This window comes from Agelaius tricolor, unplaced genomic scaffold, assembly GCF_023055355.1.
Source record: "Agelaius tricolor isolate 1412-34295 unplaced genomic scaffold, bAgeTri1.0.p SCAF_5, whole genome shotgun sequence".
NCBI lineage: Eukaryota > Metazoa > Chordata > Aves > Passeriformes > Icteridae > Agelaius > Agelaius tricolor.
This window is the reverse complement of record NW_027269265.1, coordinates 49,265,037-49,285,670: the sequence shown is the minus strand read 5'-3', so window position 1 is coordinate 49,285,670 and position 20,634 is coordinate 49,265,037. Positions and strand designations below refer to the sequence as shown.

General features: G+C 38.1%; 1 protein-coding gene across 3 annotated transcripts in view; it reads right to left on the bottom strand.

Moving 5' to 3' along the window:
* Positions 1–20,634, bottom strand: part of USH1C (USH1 protein network component harmonin) — a 47,611-nt gene that overhangs the window by 4,342 nt on the left and 22,635 nt on the right. For all 3 annotated transcript variants that reach the window (XM_071427856.1, XM_071427854.1, XM_071427855.1), the window contains exons 15-18: positions 19,537–19,613; positions 1,589–1,630; positions 1,224–1,277; positions 976–1,075 (exon numbers count right to left, since the gene is read on the bottom strand). In XM_071427856.1, the coding sequence (XP_071283957.1) occupies positions 976–1,075; positions 1,224–1,277; positions 1,589–1,630; positions 19,537–19,613 (273 nt within the window). The remainder of the gene's footprint in view (positions 1–975; positions 1,076–1,223; positions 1,278–1,588; positions 1,631–19,536; positions 19,614–20,634) is intronic.

Genomic DNA, 20,634 nt, shown 5'->3' with positions numbered 1-20,634 from the left:
GCTTTTGAGCAACCTGGTCTAGAGTAAGGTGTCCCAGCCCACGGCAGGGGCTTGGGATTAGATCATCTGTAAGGTCTCTTCCAACCCAAAAAATTCCATGAATCCATAAAAATGGCAAAATTAATTAAATTCCTGAAGGAATAAAATGGCATTTGTCAAGGGTTTGCATGATGGTCATTTCTTTGCAAGTCTATGTGTAGTGTTTGTTCCTTAGAACTGATTTTGACTTGCCAATCTGGAATGAAGCACAACCAGTTAACTAGAACTGGATTTGAAGAGGGTGATAAGAGGAAGCCTTAATTATGGGAGATCCTAAAAAGAGTGAAGGGCCAAAAAGCGCACTGAGGACATCAAATGACTGAAATGTTTTCACAGCAATGTTTTCACTTGAACTTAGGTGCAGGCTGGGACAAGGACAGCAAAGACAGTATAAGGGAATACTGCCCTCTCTGGTGACCTGGTCATCACAAGAGCTCTCAAAAAAAGGATGGCAGATACTTCCCACCAGGTGCAAAGCCCAGATGTGTTGGCAAGCATGTTCTTGTGCCTTCAAGAGCTAGGCTTCAGAGGCTCTGGCTGTTAGTTGGGTTTTGGGAGTACAGCCAGCTGCTTAACTAGACAAATTACTATTTATAGTAGCATAAAGAATAAAACTAAGCAGCACAGTGTAGCTATGGTCAGGTAATTGCTTTGCATGTAGAAGCATTAGAAATGTCATTGGAAGTTGTGAAATAATGGAGAACACATTCCTTGACTAAAGAATACAACAGAGAATCAGGTGTTGGTTTTTACAAATTTTACATAACTATTAATTTTAGCAACACATGTGGGCTGCCCTTAAACTTGAGACAGAACTTGGGTCCTTGGGCAAACTAAGTGAGCCTTTCAGTACCAAGCAATGAAATCAGCCAACCATTCTCAGCCAGTGTAAGGGAACACTTTTCAGCAGCATTCAAACTCCTCATTGTTGCTCACCATGTTTGTCTGCAGCACCGTCCTCGTAGATGGCAGACACAACTATCTTTCCAATTGGAGAATCAATTCCGCCCTCAACTGCAAGGTCCAGTGATCCCTCCTATGAAAAAAAACAGTTCTAGTTCAGAAAAGTCTGTTAATTTCTGCCATTAACAGGGGCTTAATCTTTCCTTCTTCTCAGTAAATGATGCTGTACATCAAATGCTTACATGAACCTGTTGAATATCAATCAAACAACATAGAATTACCTTTTTTATTCGTAATAGCCGTACGTCTTTTCCTATAATCTGGTCTGGGGTAAACTGTGAAAAGATACAACAATTAATCATTTCTACTCTGAAAACACAAAACGATTAAGCTGATCTATGTAATTTCTGGAGGAAAAGGGGCCTTTCTCCCCTCTAAAATAGTGTTAGAGGAAGATCAGAACACCGCATTACCTTTTCCTGTAAGAACACTCCTGTTCAACATGACCAGAAAAGACAAATACATAAGACCCAGAAAAGCAACAAGCAAGAATCTTACCTACTCCCAGCCCTCAAAATCAAGGATTTGGCTTTTTTCAAGCATATTTCATATTAAACAATGAGGCATGCTTAAATTCTCTCCTTACCATTGAATATGGATCAAAATCTTCTACATACTTCTGGAAGCCCTAAGAATAAAACGATATTTAATTGCAAAACCAGCAACTCACTCACACACTTAACACACAAATTCCATCTTATTCATTAGTGAGAGAACATGTAATTCTGTAAGCTATGAAAGAAGACAGAAACTGGAGAAAAGCCCGAAAAGACAGCAAAGAGTCCATCCTGACAGTCAGAAGACATTTCAAAACCTCATGACAGATCAATAATTTGAGTTGGTCATATAATGGAGCATTTCTGAGGAAGAGTTTACCACCTGTCAGCCCCACAGTTCCTCTCTACACCTGAAACAAATCTTGAAAGCACCATAAGCAGATATGTTCTGCCACACTGTTTGGAGCAACACTTCTTGGGATTATCAACGTGTTGGATGGTAACAGGTGAAAATGACAAGCTCCAATTCACCTGTCAGCAACACTACTCCATATTGTCTGGATTTTAGGATTCTTTTTCAGCCCCCTTCTCTCCCTCTGGATGTGGAGTTTCAGGGAGTTGGCTCCATGCCACAAGCAAGTGCAGGACAACAATTTGTTAGACAATTTGCAGGACAACAATATGATTTTTGTTCTCATATGGTTCTGTGGAGGACTTAAATGCTTTGTCAGGAAATGTCTGAAATGCAGAAGATGACACTGCAGTTAGGCACAGCAAGATTTTTGAACTTTGAGGGGACTCACAAAATGTAGCACTTAACCCTTGTCAGACCAAGACTGCAGGGGAAAGGAGGAGTTACCTTTCCTGCAAGGATGGGAGTTCCTGCACCAGCAATCAGGAGTCAATGGTGTTGGAGCACAGTTTCTTGAGAAAAATTAGTAGCTACTGGGTGAGACTGTATGGCTAGTGCTGGGGATTTATGAAAGCTCTGCACTTAACCCTGCATGCTAAAGTAAGGACTTCAGAACTTAAGAAAATCTTTACTGAGGCACCCAGCACCCACACTTGTGGGAGCTGCAATAGCCTGGTGACAGGGGAACACAGAAGCACACAACCCTTTGCAGACATGGCAGGCAAGCCAATACCTTACATAGACCAGTGGTTCAGTGCATGATCAAGCTTGATATATTCATTATTGCCTCTTTTCTACTGGATCCATTTGACAGCAAAGACTATTCCACTGCCAGACTCACCTAAGCCTTTTTCCACTTGTAAACCAAACACACAGCTTAAGATTCCAGTGGTGTATTTAAGGGCTGGCAGTTAAATGGCAAAGTTGCAGCAGAAAATACTAAAATACTAATGCCTGCTCTGTTATACTTTTTATCACCTCTTTTGATTGCCTAAATTTGATGTGACTGTGAACCTTCTTGGTTCTGATTCCACCCATAACAGTATACTGCCTTACATTAAGTTTGTTACACTGCATTACATTTGTTAACCAGATAAATGGGAATTTCATCACAGACATCAGCAAGGGCAGAATTTCATCCTGGGGGAAAAACTCCAATCAACCATTCATTAATTTACAAAGTGTACTAATATAATGAACCATTTAACTAAAACTGTAAGAGAAATATTTTACAATTAAAGCTACCCAAAGAATTAATACTTTGAATAACTGAATTAGTATTGCCTTTTGGAATCATGGCTAAAGTAGATATCTATGGGTTTGGAGCAAGTAATTTAGAGAAAAGAACTCCAATTTCAGCCAAGTCACTAAGTCATTATGTAATCTAAAGGAAGTCAGTGAACTCTTTGTCCCAGGTTGTCCTCATGAAAAACAGATGTTGCCCTTGAAAGAAGTTTCCCTGGGAAAATAATCTTTAAACAGGAAAAAACCCAAAAAACTCCACAGAAACAAATACACAAAATAAAATTTTAAAAATCACTAAAAACCAATCTGCTAGCAAAAGTCATAAAAACACAGAATATCCTGAGTTGGAAGGAGCCCACAAGGATCACCAAGTCCAGCTCCTGGCCCTGAACAGAGTGACACCATGCACCTGAAGGCACTGTCCAAACACTTCTTGAGCTGTCAGGCTGGTGCCTCTGGGAGCCTCTTCCAGTGCCCAACCACCCTGTGGGTGAAAAACCATTTCCTAATATTCAACCTAAACTGTTCTCCCCTTGGGTTCATGCCACTATGTATCAGAGATATGATCTGGATCCAAAGATGCACAAATATTGCTAAGACAGAAAGAAGACATGCACTGAACCATAATAAATATTCCCTGAAATGGACACCACAAATTCAGAGATCAGAGAGTGCACTCCATATCCAAGCAGGGATGCATGAACCAAGGAACACCAAGTGGAAAGCACAGTCCTAAGCCTACCCTCCCACCACTCAGGAAGTTTCAGGTGAAAGAGTTAGGAACAATCAAATCGCTTCTTGACTTACAAAAACATTCAGAGGACTGACCATAAAGTTGAAAATGGAACACTAAAATATTTGATTGCACTGAAACAACTCTCTGTCTGGACTTCCAGGTGAAACCCAAAGTTGCTATTTAAAGAAAAAACAACCTCCAAAACACCAGCACTTATACTAATGATACTGCTTCGCTGGTTTCGAACAACAATGGTCAAGAGCAATTGAGACCAGAAATAACAACAACAAACCACAAACAAACAAACAAACCCCAAGCAACAACAACACATAATTGAAAGAGAAACTCATGACTAGAAATAACAAACTTTTCAAAAAACCACCTCTTTTGAGAACACTTGTTATATATTTAGAACATACTGGCATTTACTGGCAAATAAATAATCTCAAAGCTGGATCTTTTTTAGTCAGTTATCCCTTCTAGACACAGATTGAAACTGATTAAAAGAAGAAAAAAATTATTATTAATCTTAATGTTTTACTGGTCAAAATCTCACACTGTGAACTCACTACTGCGTGCCAACTTTTCGTATAATGTCAATGCATGTAACTTAGCTTGCATTACCAAAGGGTTTTGTACAGAAACTGGGACATTTTAGAGCAGTGGAGAAGTTTAGCCTAAAGTTCATTTCTTCAAGGAGCCATCTATTGAACCACCAGCCAACTAAAGATGAAGAGATGAAAACTTATCATTATGACAGAGGAAAGCAACAAAAGTAAAAATGCAGCAGGAAAATCCTACACTATACAGAAAGGCTGAATGAACAAGGCTTTCCACCACCAGTTCCTCTAATTTCCTACCAGTAATTATGTTATGATGATAGCTCTATTTGTTAATCTGATAAAGTATTTTACCACTGAAAGCATTGCAGCTGGACACTAAAAGAAACAAGGAAATCTTAGGAATATCAGTATCAGATGAGTTATCAGTATTCAACTATCTTAAAGGTGGCACTTAACCATATAGGAAGTTACAGATGGTTCATCCTGAAGGATTTATTCTCATTCTTCTTCTGCCTAGCCTAGCTGGAGCCACAGGCACACACTTAAAGCTTACAAAGACCAGCAGTTCTCATGCACTAGGGCTGTCTTGCATCTTCTGTTTTAGAAACTGAGCAACAGAATTAGAAAGGAAAGTTTTAAATCTATGATCAGTCAAACAAGAAGTACCACACAAAACACGGAAAATGTTATTTTACTTGTTTTTTGTTAGATCTAAATGATGAATTGTAAACCACCATCCTTTTAAACATCTCTTGTGGCTGCAAAAGAAAGAAAATCGCCAAACCAGGTGTTAACTTTTTGCTGTAATTAAGTATCACCTACTTATAAATTATCTTAGTGCTTATTTTGCTCTCCTAGGGACTGAATCACACTTGGACTTGTTAGTGCTTGTTTCCTGTATAATTTCAAAATGAGAGAACACACAGAGTGAAATAATACTGAATGCAAAGTGGACAGAATTCTAGAGAAACTACATAAATAATGCACATTTCCAAACCACAAGATTTCTTAAAAATATCTTCCATGACTGCTTTTAAAATTCATTTCTACAAAACAGTGCTTGGGTCTCCAATCCATGATATATGAAAAAAGAAAATTTAAAAAACCCCACCCCTAAACATGGACAAAATGGTAGACAATTTCCAAAATATTGAGAAGTCATGGTAAAAATATGCTTATGCATTTAAGGCTTGCTTTCCTAGGATAAGGTTTGCTTACCAAGGATTTCCTATACTGAAGAGGTGAATTATATTATTAAATGGATCTTATTTTATTGTGTTTGGCTTCAAGGTCTTAAATTCCATATTCATTTTGTTTTTCTATCACTTCCACTATTCTAACAAAATGATATGCAGTAGTTTGGAATCACTTAAAATACAGACTATCTCCTTAGTCTACAAAAATTTTCAAAAATGAAATGGGCCAACTCCCATATTATTGTACAAAAACTACTGACAGTCCCCCTGCCTCCACTCAAAACCTTGCAGCAAATCAGGTAACATATCTGAGTCTTCTGAAACAAGAAAAACTTTCTACAGACTGAACTCTGGCATCTACCTTTACAAACTCAATTTGCTTTGAAAGCAATTACTATGTATCAGTTTTACTAATGTTCCTCTCAGTGTCCTACAGTCCTACCATTACTTGGAAAAAATATATTCCAGAGTTAATAAAATGTAATTTATGTTTAATTAATACAAACTGTAAGTTTTTGTCTTGGAGGACTTATGGGCAAGTTTGGAAAGATTTTCCACAAATCTCTTTAAAATCTCTCTAAAAAAAATCAACACAGATTGTTTTGGTATGGCTATAACCAATACTAACTGAAGTTTCCAATCCTCCCCAATCTTGCCACATGGTATCTAAGCCTTGACTTTCAAGTCTTGACTTCAGTCCTGCAGAACCAGGCTTCAAATCTTGCAAATTGGAGGAAAGCTTAATTGTTTCTTCCTTTCAGAAATTCTTCCTCCAGTTGTAAAAAAAAAGGGAGGAAAAATCTTTTACAGCAGCAAGTGCAGCAGGACCTTGTAACTCACACAACAGGATGTTTTTGATAGATGGGAGAGCAGAGACTTATGCTCCTGGTGGTTTTGCATCTATGACAATCTCACCACTAAATCATAACAGTCCCCTCCTGTTCTCTGAGCCAAAATTTAATTGGCTTTGCTGGGAGTGTATTCCAGTTCACTTTAGTTAGTACAGCTCACCCTGATTTTCCCTCAGAGCAGCCCTCAGCGTTCAAGGCCATACTGAAGGTTTAAACATCTCCCATCATTTCCCTATTTATAAGTGAAAACAATTTCATATTCATCAACTGTTACAAGACCTGGTAATTCTGACCTGAATTTAATCAATAACATTACGTAAGTCACAACAGAGACTATGTGGCCCAACTACCTTCCAGGTAACAGGAGAATTTTACCCATTCTTGCATGCCTATTTTATTCTTAAATACATGCTTTTTCATCTTTACTAGTTAATTGCTTGAATATAGGCCAACTGGATTAGTTTCTTGAATCAAATAAATCCATCAACCTCATTTTCTTGAACATGCTACTCAGGAAAGTGAAATTCAGGTAAAAACAAGGTAGAAAAAGTGGTGTGCATTATGTCAAATTAAGACACAAAAGCTGGAGTTCCATAAGGTGTGCAAAATCTAGGAAGATGAGAAACCAGACAGCAAATGGTGTGTTGTTGTTGTCTTCTTATCACAGGGGTTCCATACTGTTGTCTCCTTATCACAAAGGTTCCATACCTTCTTGGTGTTTCTCTGGGCATCTCCTCAGAGCACTGACTCTTTTTTCTTCACAAAGCAGCCACTGACTCCAGTTCCCCTCTCACCCAGCCACCCACTCTCTTATAGCACTCTTCTTCTCACTGGTTACAGCTGTGGCCTGTTAAAGTCAGGCCTGTTGCTAATCTTTGATAATTGGCCCAGCTGCAACTCTTTAGAGTAAGCTTACTTTCTACATTATCTTTATTTTTCTTATATTCTATCCCCCCACATATTGTCTTTGGTGATACTCTCCTCCACTAAGAGAAGTGGAACTGGTCCTGTATGTGAACAATGAACTTCAACACACGGGCACAAACCCACACATAGCAACCAATCAAACCCCACTCGCCTTTTGCATGAAATCTAATTATAATTCTTAAACACTTCTGGAGACAGGCAGGCACTGTCTTGTTTGGTTTGTCATACACTGGCCTTTTCTTTTTTTAACTAATAGGAATAATCTTCCTCTTCAGTATCCATGCTGGTTTTATTTCACATGCCACTTATGACTTCCTTGCAGTGAGGGTGAATAAATACCCTTTACTGCAGTAAGTCATCAATGGAAGTAAGAGGTATAAGGTCTACCAAACAAATTTTTAGACTGATCTTTCTCTCAAAGTCCCACCAGAATATTGCTCCCACAGAAATTTTGATCTTCCAACTAATATAAGGCAGTTTGGGAAGGAAGATGATTGAATCTGAAAGATTTTAGCAGACTTGTGATTTGGAAAATGTGCATGCATGCATAAGAAATCATAAGACATTTCCCATGGAGGTGGATCTTGTTGCCAGTTTGTTAAACTGGTTGTATATAGTCAGTATAAAAAAAGTGCCTTTTAAAATTTGTACCAAGACTTTTGGATCACACATAAAGGTATTATCTATTATGCAAACTAGTTCACATATATACACTTTTTCAAAAGCTAGATGATATTAACTGCAGATTATGACTTTGTTCATTCCTCTCCTAAGGGATTTCTTATGGCTTAGAGATGTCAAATTACTGAACACAATCAAAATGAGAGCTCCAACGGAAGGAAACATCTCCACTGGAGAGATCTGAATTTATTTTTAGCTCATGTGCCTGCCTTCTCTTAAACAACTTATTAAAACTGCTTCCAATTACCATTCAATTCATTTATAATGTAGAAGCTTCAAGATGACTCTGGCTGTGTGAAAAGTGGTTACTAAGTATCACTTAAACTTCTTCAAAGTGTAACCGGGGAAAATAAGGAAACAAGACTATCTAAATTATTAAAGCGAAAAATGACAAAGAAATCCATCATGTTTTAATGAAACACAGCTAGGAATATTGTGCACATAACTTACTGCCAGAAATAGCTTTTAATTAAATAAATATAACACAAATTTAATGGGTTTTCTGTCGCTTATGTCTTACAAATACATATAGACATGTATCCACACACATGCATGCAACAAACACAGAACTCTGACACAAATAGCTTAAGTCATAATGACCCTCAAGAATAAACACCACCAACTAGTTCACCAGCTATTTTAGGTGAATTTCAAGGACTGTCAGCTGGGAGTTATCACCTGTCTGAGCAATACTTCTTTTTTCGCTCAGTAAGCTTTGGCTCACTTCCCTCATAAACTACAATTCCCAAGGATGCTTCATGGTTGGTACTAAAATGTTCAGCCTCTGACTTTCCCCTTCACTTGCATTTGAAACAGAAATGGAAAAGAAATAAGAAAAAGAAGCTGATTGCAACTGAATTTTGCAGTAACTCTGCATGACTACTATATTAGAGTCTAATATAATTACACACTCTTTTCCCCCTGGAAACTAAAAGATACATTTAAATTATATATTTATATATATATATAGGATAAATTATATCATAAGGCATATATCTTTAAGTATGTTCATGGGTGTTTACAAAGGAAAAAGGCAATTGACTTAATTTTTATTTCATTTCTGATTAATTCAGAATTTATAAAAATAAAACCTAGCATCTGAATAAATAAGAAATAAGATGTACAAATTATAGGGCTTTACACTGCTCTGTACAAAAATTGTCTCTAAAAGTAGCTTTTCCACCTTGGAAAAAAAATGGAAAAATACTGTTTTCGTACTTACCATTAGTGAATGCTTGAAAATATACAGGAATTTTAGTTAGCAGGAAATGAGACAAAGATTGATTCTTTGAGGACATCTCAAAGAACAATATCAAAACCAAACTCCCACAGTACTGAAGCACTCAGAAGAAGGATATCAAAAGGCTTACCAGGGCCTCTGATTTGATTGTTGGCCTGACCACAAAGTTTGGGTCAGGATGCAGCATAACTGGTTTAGAGACTATTGGCACCCCTGGATGACGCTGGGTAGGTGGACTTGGAGCAAGTTGCTATGGAGTTAATTTAAGAAAATTACAGTTTACAAGCTAATTTGTGCAAATCCATCATTTCACCAAAACTCTTCAATTCAAGTGGTTTATCATAATGAATTTAAGGACACTAATACAAAACAGAGCTGACAGAATTATTTTAACAAAGGCTTACAAAGTCAACAAACCAAAACACAGTTTCTCTTATATCCAAGTAGTAGCTTTTCACCTAAATTCTGGCTTCACCAGAAAGATTTTTCCATAATCTCAGCACTGCTTTTGGCATTTTTCCCATCAAGGCAACAAACTGAATGAGAAGTTACAGGGGAAAAACCCCAAAACTGCTAAAGTTGAGTGTAAGAACACAGCAAACCCAAAATAAGATTTTAACTAATCCATGGCTAAATAAATCTTTTAAGATGAAATTCAGCAGGGCTCCAGCAAACAGTTTTCCATAAGAAATTTCAAGTTAAATTGTCTTGATTTAACAGCAAGGCTTTGTTAGGTCAATTCCCTGCCCTTGACTCCACAAAGTAGAGATACCCAGAGACCTCATCGTTCAGCATGTCCTAGTGCAATCCTACACTTCTCGCTCAGCCAAAACTCCCACTGACACTTTTAGTCAAGAAAAGAGTTCAAAACTGAGTCCTGTGGGTTCAGTTTCTGACTTAGCCCCAGCAACTCTAGGGACACTTTTCTCAATGTTTCTCATAGGAAATGTGATGTATTCCAGAGATCATTCTTATGGTACAAGCTGTAACCTCTGAAATTATTTATCTGCTTCCAGCAAATGGGTTAAGCCACTTTCTGGATTTGGTTTTTTGTTTATTTTGTGTGTGTGTGTATTTTTCCCCTGTGGGCTTGTTTCCCCCCATCCTTTCCTTTCTTAAACAATTTTTTAAAAAGTCTGAATCAGATATTTTAAAGTCCCTGTGGATATCACTTAACTAATGTTGTTCCACACTGCAAAATACATTAAACATTCTGAACTTAGAAGAACCAGAATCAACAGATTCACAGATACCAACTTGTTAAATATCACTGGAATGGGATGATTTCTCCTGGAGTTGCACAATTTAGCAACAGATTTTTCTAGATGCCAGAATGGATGTCTGATCATGAAAAGTCAATGCAAAGACATGTCAAACAAATGGTGGTTCTGAGATCAAACCTGCATCTTAGCATCCATTATATATTTAAAAGGTAGTTTGAACCTAGCACTTTTTGCCTTGATGGAAGAACAAAGCACATGTGCTGTGACATAGAGACATTCACAACATGCAAATATTGACTGCATTTTGCTAAACTGTTGAAATACAAAATCCTTGGACCATTAGGAGTCACTTCCATCATTTGTACTTCCAGCACAGCAACGTATCCACACAGATCATTCCCTGTGCTGAATTTTAAATAAATTATCCCTGCAGAGTGAAACCTTTGGCAGTTCCTTGTCATTATCGCTACATGGGAAGTTCATGAAACCACAGCCATGATAAACAGCTCGTGACATACCAGCGGGTTGCTTGACACAGGGGACACTTGGCCAACGTGGGAGGTGTTTCTTACAACCTAAACAGCAACACACTTAGTACTGGGTTCATATAAAGTGTAAAGCTAATAATAATTTTTTTCAGAAACAGACAATTTATATACTAGATATTTTAACAGCTAGTTCTCAAGAATGTCTGACAGGATTTTGTTCCTTTTGTCAGGTTTTGTTCAAGCTGAATTGGAAATTAAATTATCTGAGTTAAAACCAAAAATGGAGCAATGTAGCGAACATGTACCAGCTTGAGTAATATTAGAGAAATGAACTTATGGGAAAACTACAGTTGTCTTATTTTTTGGCTTTAGCAGGCATAAACATGAGATCTTTAATCCACAGCCACACAAATGTACTGCTTTTGCTTATCTATGAGGTTAAAAACTGCCTTTGTAAAAGGTAGCAAGAATAAATTGTCAAGCTTTGGATTTTTCTTCCATTTCTGAAACGACATCAGATATATTGAATTACCTGTTTATAAACAAAGCAGCTTTGGCTCAATTAATTTTACTAAGAGCCTAGTTATTTCCTCATATACAGTAATTATATTCAGTGAAAACTGACATCAGTTTCAAAGACTAGGTTATTTGTTGTTACCCAACATATTTTTCTTAATTATTAATTTATTTTCTCTAACACAGCTAGCAGTGACAAACCCCCAGAAACAGGTATTAGATTACATTGATTTGGGGTCAGATAAGTATGGCAGTTCCTATATTACTCCTTCTGTCTGAATAGTCTCTGTTCTCTTTAAAAGAGTGTATTTCTCCTCTCAACACAAGTATTTTGTACACTTGTGTCATTTCACGTCATTTTTATTTTGCAAATAACTTGGGAAATCTGCTATCCATAAGAACATATGATATTTCCATTTCAGTAGATCTAGCACATTCTTGGCACTCCAAATGTATGAACCACATAGATCAAACACTATCAGAGGTCCACATAAGTTTACAAGAGATTCATGGGTCAAATCAGGGCAATTATTCACAGAAAGAATCTACCAGTTTCCACCAAAAAGGGATAAATGTGCATATCTTTCCCCACCCAAGGAGAATCATGCAAATACAAAGACTATTTAGTAAACATGCAAAACCCCCAAAACCCAACAGTGCAGTCACTCAACCCATGCAGAAAACTGTATAGGAGAGAAGTGACCATATGGGATCCTCTTCTGCTGCTTGAAACAAGTGAGCAGCTTTTGCCAAAAGAACAAGTACATGATTCTCACTACAGTGCTTAGCAAAGGGAATTATGATGAGTCAGCTGCCATTTCTTTCCTAAAGTGAGATTTGGCACACAATTTCTTTTATTTGATCCTCTTTTGAACTCAGATTGCAATAAGGAGAAAGTCAATGTTTTCTCAAAGTGCAGAAAGTCAAACCAGGTTACCAGCTCTTGCTTTTTTGTTTCACACAGTTTTGACCTTTTAAAAGTTAGACCTTCTGACTTTAGGCCAATTTTCTTTGTCCACTCTTCTCACCTAACAAAGCAATTTGATGACACATTTAAAGAACTTCTACAAGTAATTTCCACTACAGGGATACTTTTCTCAAATTTAACAATTAATTAACTCTGCTGCCTGCAATACCTTTTTAAAGTTTTTAATCACTTCAGTCCAAACAACCTTTTTTTTTTTAAACTGATACATTCTGCTTAGTACATCTGCAGGTAATAGGGTTAACAAGGTATGCAAGCAGGAGAGCAAACACCTCCTGATTTACATTTAAAAAATATTGAAACAAAACTACCTCTAGACTGCATTCACTACTGAAAAAATGAAGAAACCACCCCATTCCCTCCTTTGACATTGCAAGGGGCGGAAGGGTAGCTCCAGTGGACAAAGAGGGTGATGGATCAGGGCAGGGAGGCAGGCAGGGGAACAATAAAGGTGCATGCACCCAAACAGATCCCGAGGTCACCTGGGAAGCTGGTGTTACCAACAGGGCTGGACCTCGTGGAGCATTTGAGGCAGGAGGTGGATGAGCTGGCAGTGCTGGGGTAACAGTGGGGGGTGGTGGTGGCGGAGGTGGTGGTGGCGCACGCTGTTTGGGTTTGTCAACTTCATCTAAGTTGATGTCATCAAGGTCTGTGGTGTGCAGCTGCAGGCCCCCGGCAAAGCGCCGCATCGAGGTGGCAGGGGGAGAGGCAGAGGGACGGCCGCTCGCCAGCTATGGGCAACAGAGCAGAAACCTGCCTCAACACTTGAGAGGAACGGGCAGCCCTAGCACACTGCTCAGGCCAACTGCTCCTCCACAGGAGAGCTTCGCTTCTCCCATATACACCAACGTTTTCTCTGAAAGCCTTTCCAAAAGCACTCCTTGGGATTTCAGTTTAAAAAGAAGAAAAAAAAGGAGTGACATGACAGCAGCTGCTGGGGTAAGGGGCTCGAGAAAGAAACCCCCACAAAACCCCAACGACATGAAGTTTTCAGAAGGCAAAATCACAGGACAAAGCAAGATAACACAACTTTTGCCTCTCTGGCTCTTATGAGGAGAAAGGAAGAATTGCTCCTCACAAAGGTGATTATTTGAAAGAAAATAATCAAAGACAGGCCTTGAGATTCTATGTTGCTAAAAAAAGGGAAAGGGGTTAAAGTTGTGTTAACATAACGACACATCAGTACAAGAAAGGAAACCACGCTTAAGCAGCTATCAAAACAAAAATTTAGTGTGCTATTAAATTCAGAACCTCAAGGGGCTTGATATCTTATAATTTATGTTAATCCACAAGGGGTTTGAGATTTTATAATTTATGTTAATCCACACCAGATCTATTGGGTTACTAAACAACTTCAGAATGCAACGAGCAGCTCATCCAAAAAAATAATGTGTGTGAGGAAGGCATCTACATATGCTGTTAGAGTTGCTACCATTTCTTTTATCAGTGATCCAGCTGGAGTATTTGAGAAAATTCAGTCATTTTGCTATTTTGTAGACTCAGCTCAGGAAACCTTAAATAGATAATCCGTCTGACAGACACATTCATCTTGCTCTAATATGGCTACATGTCCCTCAGTGGGTGACACTTTGCACATTCTTCTTATCTAACATGCTCACCTCCTTGTGCTGAAAAATTGCTATTTCTTTGGCAGAGGTTGAGATCTTGAATGCTTTTGCTCCTAAGAAACAGTTTCAACCTGTAGCACCTGAATATCTTTCAGCTGCATTTACCCCTAAGGAGCACTCAGGTTTTGTGTTTTACAAGTTTTAACTGCTTGGGTAGAAAAAAAATCACATCAGAGCAATTACATAGAATGGAATTTTTTGTAGTATGGTAATTATATATAATGGATGGAGCAAACACAACACAGAGCATTGGTCTTAAATCCAGGTTGAGCTCTGAAAATACGACAGTGTTTGTAATCTGTAACGATTCTTCTTACTTTACAAAGGAGGACAAAGTTCTAGCAGAACACAGGCTGCCAAGTTTGGATAGTGAGAGAAAACCTCTGCATAATCATTCCACTAAAGACCTGTACTAAAAAACCACATGGATCTGAGCCTAGGGCCATGAGGAACAAAATATCAGCTGCCTTTTTTTTTCCAGAGCTGCTCCACGCTGATCTGAAGGAAAATCATGCGAGATCGTTCCCCAAGGTCCCTTTTGTGGTTGCAGTTTCTTGGGGATCCCATGAGAGCTCAGTAGATTGCAGTGTTCCTCTTGGAAGCGGCTTTCCTTGGAAGACAGCCAGAGCAACAGGATGGTGGGAAAGCCTCACCACATGTCCAGAACCATCAGGCTCTAAGGAACAATCACTTTCTGCAGCTCCCCTGATTAAAGGGGACTACTTAAAGTACAAGCCCAAACCCTATTCCTTGGGAATTTTGTATCTTTTTGTAATTTTCTTATCCTGTTTCTGTATTTCATACAATAGAAGGAAGCTTCCAAGAGCTCATAATCAATGATGCTCTTATATTCACATGATACTAATAAATATAGCTGGATCCAGCTTTAGTTACTGCTAGCATGTCCCACCTAGCCCAAATATTTAATGAGACAATAAAATTGTTAATTTAATGGTGATTATAGAGTTAAAAAGGACAATATACAATCAGTTCATTAAAATAATGTTTAAATTTTCATAAACTATAGGAAAAGCAAGTAAGTCATCAATTATTGACTTTTTCCCCCTTCCCTTAGAAAGGACTGAGGGGGAAAGACCAAGACAGATTTTTTTTCACTGGTAAAACCTGCTGCTTTTAGGAGACAACTTTCAGTTATTTAGAGATCATGCAATATATGGAAAAGCTAGAATTTTACCTCAGGAGACTCATTCTCCACAGAGGAGATCTGTTCTAACCGTGTTTGACAAAGTCTTTCCACCCAGTGCTGAACCTTTTCTGATTCTTCCAGATCTTCTCGTTCTGTCTCAGACACCTTGACCACAACATTGGTGCATTAGAAAAAGTTATAGATATGGTCAGAAGACAAATATGTTTCAAAAGAATGAAATGTCACCTAAAATAGTTTTAAAAATAATAATACTTTTAAGAATGATTTCCTATTTTGCTGTTTTTCAGTAAATTCATCACTACATATCATATACAGAGATATCCTCATTTGGACAAAAGCTGACTAGAAATCAGCAAATTTGGCAACAGAATTTTGCAGTACAACAGTTTTAAAAATTTCCTTATCTTTGAAATAATTAAACAAGTGTCCTGCTAAAGTAATTCCACTAAAAATCCATTTAATTTTCTTTCAATATAGCCTTGCACTTGATAGATCACAACATACCTCTTGCACAAGACGATTTATTTTCAATTGTTTTTCTTTCTCCAGCATTCCTTCTTTCTCTTTGGCAAGTTTTTGCTCAAACTCCATTTCCTTTTTGTTCTTCTTCTGTTCACAAAAACTATCACTTTTTGACTTCTTTCGTTCTTTCCCTTTCTGGGAAGGTTTTGTAAGAAAAACTTTTACATCAGCTAAAACCACCAGAAACTTCAATCTTGGTACATGAGTGTCTGCCTTGAAAACTTAATTACAGTCTACGCAAGTACGGGTATGGTTTTTTAAAAGAAAATCCAAAGTTCCTTTACTCAGCAATTTGCAAGAAATTCAAACTTTTTGGAGGGCTTGTGCCCCCTAACATAAGTTGAATGAGATCAGAGAATTCAACTTTTTTGTTCCTCTGCAAAGTTACAACTTCAGGGCGCACAGGCCCACTACAAAACTTCGAATATTCAAACAGTTCTGATTGTAACTTAAATTGCCATCTCTCTGTTTTGGCATTTATATATAAATATATGAATGATTGCTTTCAGGTGACAGATTCTCATGTATAGGTAGATGTGCATAGTCCATGCATGCAACAGCTTCATGCATATGCCCTAAAATCAGCATGGCATCCCCTAATAAAACTGAAATAAGGAATTGTAAAGGAAAGGTTTAGATCAGTGCAGAAACTGAGTTGCTTCCAAGAACTGCATCACAAAGACCATGTAGCTCCTACAAGCACTGGATAAAATCTACTCAGATGAGTTAAATAATACAGCACAAAGTGACTCTAAAATTTTAGATGTAGGACACAAAGGGAAAAGCTACATAGTCTTTTGGAAGCCTCTGTTCCTGTTGTCTTCAAAACACACACTGCTCCTTAATTCTTCTTTAGTGATGTCACATTTCTGCTGCCCTTTCACATTTGTACAGGTAGGACTTAGTTCATTTTGGAAATGCCATGTTCTCCTTCTATTTATGAAAAGTAAAACAGAGGAGCAGGTGGCCACTTATAGGCAATTACTGCCACAGCCAGAAAGGCTGTGCTTAGGTTTGATTTTATTCTTCTCATCAGCAGCAGCTATTGACTTTTCTTGCTTTGAATTCCTAAAACCACCACAAACTGCTTCACATTAAATAGTGTTATTTGTCTTCCTTTCACTTTTTGCACGTTAATATTGATAAAGCCTTGGAGAACAGACATTTTCCCTGGCAGCTATAGAAGCCAAATCCCCCAGTCAAGCAGCTAACTGGAACTTTGTACTGCTGAGTTCAGTGGGATGTGGTGTATTGCTTCATGGTTACATGGTGGTGGTGTTTTAGGGAGGGGAACAGGGGGAAAAGGAACCCCAAAAACATTGGAAATAAAGCTTAACTAAAAAAAAATCTAGCTTTTCACACTAATGTTTTAACATAAACCTAATTCTGTGGTCTATTTTGTTCAGGGCTAATTAGTTTTTACCTTAACAACAATTGCCAATATCATCCTCCTAAAAATTCAAAGATATGTTTAGTACTGTCTGCTAGATGTAACATCAGGCAGGCCAACTAGCTAGGTGTCAACATTTGAATAATTACTGAATTCAAAGGCCCACTAAGCAGTACACAAGCCAAAGTCTTCTAGAACATGAACATATATCTGAGTGTCTTAGCTGCACTCACAGCATTCAGATGCAACAGGATGATTCATCCTTTCCTACAATTTTCCCCATGGATTCAGTTTACTTCCTATTATAGACATTTTTAGTGCAGAGTGAAATATTGTTTTTAAAACAAACAAAAAATCATTAGCAATAGGCAGTAAGACAGAAATTCACCACTGCCAAAAGCAAATGATTGAAAATAAAATCTTTTCAAGCTTCCAGTGCACACAGTGTGGTAAAGTTCAACAGGAATTATGTTAAGATAATTGGTATATGAAGAGGTAGTCGGGCATTCTCTAAACTATAATTCTCAGTAGCAACCCCAAATATTACCCTCTTTGAGTGAAGAGTTTCCAGAGCATGCATTTATAATTTTCACATAAAAATCCCAATTGCCCTGGCTTTCACACAGGTTACAGATCCATGATGATTTACAGTCACTAGCAGTACAAAAAGCTATTGGAATGCACCATCTTCTCCTGATCTATTTTAAGGGGAGCAGGTATATCCTGGGCACACAGAAGGTCAAAGTAATAGTCCTAAACAGTGACAAAAATACTTCATCTATCAGAAACAATCCTGACCTCCTCTGAAACCTTGAGTTCTTGCCAGATACACACACAAAATCTCCATGGCACTTTTACCACAGTTAATTAGCAAAAAACCACCACTAAAGCACACAACACAACAGCAATCCCTCTATAATATGGCTATATGAATTGCAAGAAATAAAGGAAGCAACAGCAAGTACAAAATATTAATTGAAACTCTCATAAATTGAAATTGCAATACTTCAGCAGTATTCCATACAGAAGTATTCTATCAGCTTAAAGATTAACTTTTTTTTTTGCTCATATGTGCATGCCTAAAAGCCTTTTGCCTTCAGCACTCCTCCTCCAAGGAGATTTGCAAAAGTATAACTGGATAATTTTTGTCTCTACTGTTTTTATATACACATGATTCTGAGGACTTTTGGAGAACATGAAGACATGCATGGCCCACCTGTAATAAACACCTGCAAAGTACTGTTATACAATTCCCTCTGCACATGGCAGAACCCAGAGCCTGAAGGATTCAAAAGGATAAAGCCCAGACATATGCATCCCAAAGGCATCTTAATTTGTGCACACATTTAAAGAAGAAGCATTTGACTATAAAGAATGCTTACTAATAGCAGAGAAGAAGAAAAATAAGGAATTCCAATCCAAACACACACAGCAAACAAATTCACATTTCAAACTTTGTACCTTACGGATTGTGGGAAATTTCCCTTCATACCGATAAAACCATCCAAAAGCTACAAAAAATAAAGGAAAAGTTGTTTTTTGAAGAAAAGCCAAGGACAGGTTCATACTTAGACCAATCCATGCTGATATGTGTAACTGATTAAGATTTATTTGAAGGCGCAACACCGGAGGTTTGATATTACATGACAAGTTCTTAGCTAAATTCTTGATAAATTGTTCTAGAACATTTAGTCACAGGCTTCCCTTATTTTAATGATACATATTTTATGCCAAACAAAGAAAATGCAACAAGTAACCTTCATGCAGAACCACACACGCCCTGTGCATTGCTAGGATTTTTATGGTCAAACTCCTACTTTACAGTAGTTTTAGCAAGCCTTATGAAAGTTAACCAGGTATTCAAACTCATTCAAATTTGTGGCAGAACATGACTTTTGAGGAGATATGAAAAGCTCCATTTCCCAGGACAAAATATTTCAAGCCAAGTGCATAACTATTATAAAATATATTGCTGAGTAAAAACATACAAAAGAATATGTTACCATAACTTTATATAAGAAACACCGCTAACACAGAGCACACAATACAGTCCATGTTTCTGTAGAGTTGTTAGATTTCATCTCAAGGTTATCTTTAGATGCAATGACAGCAGCAGTGTTAAAATCTTTCCTCATTTACTAAAGGACCACACAAATTGCTCTGGGAAAACCAAATGGTCAGTTGCATGTCAAGACTGACTGTCAGGAGGAGGTGAGACACAGGAAGAATCTGAATCAGGATAGGAAGTCAGGGCTGAACGGCAAACCTGTTTGTCCTGCTTCACGTTCACTTCATCCATGTCATTTGTTTCAAGTTCATCATGTGCAAGTCCCTTTAAGTCTTCTAGAGAAACAAAGGAGGAAAGGGGTGAGGGGACAGAAGTGACAGTAACTGGGGGTTCCCATGAAATGAAAAAGAGATCAGTAATGTGTGACTAGAAGTTTCCATGAAACAAAAATCATAGTTAGTGATGGGATGTTTTTCTACAGAATTGATTAAAAAAAAAGGCCCTACTTAAAATAATCTCCAACCTCCTCCAGTCCTGAAGAGCTAATAGGATCTGCATGTGAACAACTGGTCTGCTATGTGGTGAAGGGAAGCCTGAAGAGTTCAGTGGCTTTTCCTGTAACAGAACCATCAGCAGACTTGCCCAAAGTCACACACAAAATAATATAATAAAATGATATCAGGTTAGGAATCGGCCCAGGTCTCCTACGAATTATGCAACAAGAACTTTCCACATTTTTCTTTGTACAATACAAATTTAGTACACTCTCCACATACAATTTGCAGCTTCCAATTTAGCTTAACTGCCAGCTAAGCTCCAACTCTAATTCCCTTTAGACAAGTAAATCAGAAAGCCAGCAGCATCCTGGGCAGCATCAAGAGCAGCAGGGCAAGGGAGGGAGGTCTGCCCCTCTACTGTACTCCATGAGACCCCTCCTGGAGTGTTGTATCCTCTTCTGGAGCTCCCAATATAAGATGGAATGCCTGGACCTGTCAGAATGGGTCCAGCAGAGGGCCATGAAGATGATCAGAGGGCTGGAGTCCCTCTACTATGAGGAAAGGCTGAGGGAGCTAGGGCTGTTCAGCTTGGAGAAGAGAAGGCAGCTGGGAGACCTTAGGTGAGCCTTTTGGTACCTAAAAGGGGCCACCAGAAAACTGAAAAGGAACTTTTTAAAAGGGCATGTAGTGACAGGAAAAGGGAGAATGGCTTTCAACTAAAAGAGGATAGATTTAGATTAGATGCTAGGAAGAAATTCTTTACTGTGAGGCACTGGAGCAGGTTTCCCAGGGTAGGTGGTGGATGTGCCATCCCTGGCAGTGTTCAAGGCCAGGCTGGATTGGACTTTAAGCAACCTGA